The 5,000-nt window shown below is 40.2% G+C and overlaps 1 protein-coding gene across 1 annotated transcript in view; it reads left to right on the top strand.

Annotated features, from left to right (window-relative positions):
- The window catches only part of LOC122816888 (V-type proton ATPase catalytic subunit A), a 449,147-nt gene extending 448,465 nt beyond the window's left edge, over window positions 1-682 (top strand). Inside the window, exon 15 of the mRNA XM_044089962.1 lies at window positions 45-682. Within this exon, the coding sequence (XP_043945897.1) occupies window positions 45-137 (93 nt within the window). The 3' untranslated portion in view covers window positions 138-682. The remainder of the gene's footprint in view (window positions 1-44) is intronic.
- The last annotated feature ends 4,318 nt before the right edge of the window (window positions 683-5,000 follow it).

Here is a 5,000-nt window from a genome sequence, read left to right as displayed (position 1 = left end):
TTACTTTAACATTTTATCTCTTTCTATTTCCTGCTATGCTTCAGGACCCAGTGAAAGATGGAGAAAGTAAAATCAAGTCCGATTATGCTCAGTTATATGAAGAGATGCAGAACGCATTCCGGAACCTCGAGGATTAGAGAGCAATGCATCAGAGGCACAGACTGTTTAAAATGGGATAGCAAAACAAATCTCCAAGGGTGAGAATACCTTAGAGCAGCTGAATCTTTAAAAGCCCGAAAAGACCACAGAAATATCTGCACTACGTCCTGAAACAGTTCCTAAACTGTCAGTAATCAAACTGTGTTTTACTTGTTTGAATTTTCCTGAAGTAAGCAAACCATTTAAGTTGTGAGAATAGTACTGCAGTTCAACTAACAATGAATGCAAATTCATCAGTGTTTTCAGTGATTTAGTTGTGAATTGTGTCATTTGACTGAACATTTAAGTAAGTCTTTTATACAGGTCTCATCTTTTATGTTGTTTACAAGAACCACAAATGACGAAAATATTATGTTGGTACATTGCTCGTTGAAATAAATTTAATGCAAAAGATGACGATGTATTTATCTAAAATGTCATGCATGGAACATAACAAAATAACATGAGCTTTTAGATTACGAGCCGCAAACATTGAGCTAATACAAAAGATGATCTTATGATAAATAAAGCATCGTAACTAGAATTTTGTAGCGTAATATGCTTATATTTGGAAAATGTTTATGTAAAAGACATGCTGATTTAAGATTTTATGTACTATATATGCTCCCCTTCCTATAGTTATTACAGTTGTTTCAGGAGAGCTATCCTCTTTAAACTCCAATTTTTGAAATATTTTTCATCTACTAACTCTGTCAACCTTAAGTCATAGCGTGGATGACCATACGTTGTCCCTTTATTTCCTTCTTAAGACTCGTTCAGATTCCAAGTGAATGAAAGAGCCAGAGAAAGCAAAGTCCTGCTTACCTACCACGTGGTTCCTGGGGCAGCAGAAATAGTTTTGGTGGGAATCCTGGCTTCACCAGCCTGGTTCATGGAATTCCTTGCTTGGTATTGCCTGTGGTGGAAGTGGATATGCATTAATATAAGTGAACTTGTAAATGTACATCTGCACCAGATGTACATATGCTAAGGACTCAACAGTCCAGTGATAGTAACTGTTTTAGATTTAACTAGGTATCATCATATCTATGGGTCAGTATACACCTGATCCCCAAATCTATCCTCCAAGGCAAGAAATCCAGCAGAACATCACTCTTCTCCTCTTGCAGTAGGCCTTCATTAACGCAGAGGTGATGCCTGACCCCATCTTGTAAACTGTTGGATTACTGTTGTGTCTCGTACTTTCCTCAATTTTCTGTCTTTGCATATAACAGCAAAGGAATAAAACCACGTAAAAATGCAAGCTTCAGATTTCAGCAGCTGCAGTATGCTTTAATTACTATGCAGTGACCACAAGAAAACTAATGGGCAATTTAAAAAGTGAGTTAGCTTCTTATAAATATAATTATACTGCAATCGCTATACAAAGAAACTGACACATACAGGGATACCAAAAAAAAAACTTGCACTCAAGTTAAGGGCTGTGGTAAAAAGGCCCTGTTTTTTTATGTGCAGGGGGGTGTCATTTTATGAGTCAGAGACAGATTAACTGCAATGCGGAAAGACCTCATTATCGGCTAATTTGCATGTCTCTGAATCACCATTAACTACTGCAAGTGCAGAACAGCAGTTCCTGTGATAGTTAATGTTGAGGATGCACTGTGCTAGCACAGGTGCCCCCCATTCCCTTTTCCACACATAATACACCCATTCAAACATACACACACACACACACACACACACACACACACACACACACACACACACACACACACACACACACACACCATATACTTGTCCCTGAGTTGACAGAATGTCCCCGAGGTCTCCTCTCACATTTTCAGTGTCCTCGTAAATCACAGATGATTACACTCAGTCATTAATCCCAGGCATTAGAGTTTCAGACTTCATATCTTCCATTAAACTCATGTTAATGCAAAAGCTGTTATTGTACTGCATTTCTAAGTTTAAAAAAGGTATAACTGAAATCTGTCTGATTGTGTGTTTTTGTTCCACCATTAATTTTGGCTTTGTCTACATTTCTTGGACAATGAGACTGCAATGTATGCTTATATGTGTCCTGCCTGTCTATTTTGTAACCATAGATCTCAACCTCTTAAATGGCCAGTGTGGAACTCAGATCTTAGCAATGTGTGACAGTCAAAATGTGGAACAGCATATTTTTGCATTGTGTGAACATATACAATTTCCATGGGGCCTAGTTGAATTTTTCTAATCCCATTCATTACCAATGAATGTCTAGTACACAGAAAACTACACTACATGACCAGCAGCAACAATAATTTGATACAATTCTTATATGTTTTCATTATTTGTGCCACTCTGAGTTAAATAAATAAATAAATACATACATACATAAATAAATAAACAAATAAAAATTCTCACGCAGTCACTGAGTAACCACTTGCCTCTGCAATTAAATGAGGAAAGCAGCTGCACCTCCACCATGAGTCCACAGCCCCCTCAAATGGTGTACAGAATGTATTCAGGCAGGATCAGGAAAAACATAAAGAAAAAAATGAAACAGCATCAATCATACTACTACCATGAGAATCTAGCAAAAGGTAGCTGCAATGTACCAGCAGCAGTCAACCCAGCAACAGTACACCACAACACAACCATCCCAATTGGGCTGTGTACAAAAGCAAATCACCCTTTTGAAGTATGGTAATACAGATTCTTTGTGTTCAGATCGATGGTAGTATCTTACATGCATGGCACAGCACTACAGTATATCCCAAGATTCGACAGCTGTTCACTTCAGTTCATCCTCCATGGCCCAGGATCAAAGAACAACTTTCAATGGGATTGCTACTAAGTCTTAGAGACCTGCAATACTCTTTTAAAATGTACTGCAGCAGCGCAAACTATGGAGGAATGTGATTGGATGAGTTCTGTGCCTCCTAATTCGCTAGCTTTGTGTCAGTAGACTATTTGATTGGTTCATATAGTGCAATGTCAATTGGCTGTACTTGCGGTGTACGAGCCAATCAAAAACCGGAGTGCAGACCAACCACTGTTCTATGCAGTACAGCGGAAAAGTGACTCTCGATTATGTGAAATGTGGAGCATTCCACACAATCCAGAGCACATGGCTAGTATTCTTGTAACTCACAAAGTGTCACAGGCTTTGAATAATACCCAAGATCCTTATTAAATAGTAAAAAAATGTTTCCCTCTCTAAATTACCACTTAGCATAGTGGGTTAATGTAGCAGTTTATTGTGGTGCAGAGTTTGAAGTCCTTTTCTATCTCCTTAGTAATTTAATTCTTTTTTTCCTAATTTTAGTTGTCAATCCCATGTTTCTCCTAGTGCCTAGTGGTGGTGCATAGGTCTAATAACCTCTGTGGAAGGCAGGAGAGTGCAGGGTTTGAATCTTTTCAGTATCTTTAGGACATGCTATACAGAGTATTCCTGGTGTATAGTGGTCCCCCCAGCCCACATCATTGTTCTTTTTTTATAAGTGCCCTTAAGGCACATTGTTAAAGACTTATTCCCATTGGGTACTGTTTCCCCCTGACCCACATCTTTCTTTAATGCCCTTAAAGCACAATATTAAGTGTTATCCCTGGTGGCTGGTGTTCCCCCCAGATGATAAGTTCTGTTAATGCAATGACTGTAAAGTGTTCTCCTTGGAGTTTAGTGTTCCCCTTGACCCCAGTTACTGGTATGGCGTGATGTTATGAGTTCTTCCTGGTGTCTGGTGTTCCCGCGGACCCCAGGTTGGTATGGCACGATGTTATGAATTCTCAGTCTTCCCTCTGACCCCAGGTACTGCTAATGTATGAGATGAAAGAGCTATCTCTAGTGTCTAGTAGTTTTCCCTTGATCAGCATTATATTGAAGTGATGCTATGACACAAGCTGAATGAGTTATCTCTGGTATGAAGTGGTTCCCCCTCCCCTAAGTGCTGCTAAGTTATCCCTGGTGACAGTGTCCTTCTCGACTGATTGTTGTAGGCTTTGCTCATTAGTCTAGGGGAGTATGGAAGTATAACAGCCAGGCCTAAATCACCAACACACACACACACACACACACACACACACACACACACACACACACACACACACACGCACACACAGATGTACATGTACACACACGCACACGCACACACACGCGCACACAAATACATGTACATGTACACACACACACGCACAAATGCACATGCATACACGCGCACACACACACACACACACACACACACACACACACACACACACACGGACACACAAGCACCACACACATGCGGATGCTGTTGCACACAGACTCACACACACATGTGGACACGCAAGCACCACACACGTGTGCAGACACACACACACACGCATACACACACACACATGTACACACACACACACACACACACACACACACACACACACACACACACACACACATACACACACACACACACACACACCCATACACATGCACGCAGACACAACTACACTCACACATACACTGTCACATCCTATTCCCTCATTAACCCCTTACCTTAACATTGTCCCAGTTCTGGAGCGTAATGTTGGACATCAATGCCCTACAATATTAGAACAATGACATAATCTTTCTGGTGATACTGAAGTTATGTTAAATACAGCAAAAATGTTTCAAAAAAGAAAAAGCTCTTTGGAAATGTCAGAAAGCAGATTTTGTTTGGGCAGAACTACTGTATCCCGGAGAATGTAGTGATTTTTTAAAATGGACATAGGATTTATGAATGCCTGGGACACACAGTGAGGACTTTGGAAACAAAATTAAGTGTAAGTACAAGTGTCTTGAGAAGCACTACAGGTAGGGCATGAAGGACACAATCAGTGAGGCAGAAATGACACAACCAGTGGGGCATGAAGGACACAACCAGTGCATGAGATGTTCA

Source organism: Protopterus annectens, chromosome 12.part0 (genome assembly GCF_019279795.1).
Source record: "Protopterus annectens isolate FY-2018-M chromosome 12.part0, PAN1.0, whole genome shotgun sequence".
NCBI classification, from domain to species: domain Eukaryota; kingdom Metazoa; phylum Chordata; order Ceratodontiformes; family Protopteridae; genus Protopterus; species Protopterus annectens.
The sequence above is the reverse complement of the archived record's forward strand: the minus strand, read 5'-3'. Positions and strand labels throughout refer to the sequence as shown.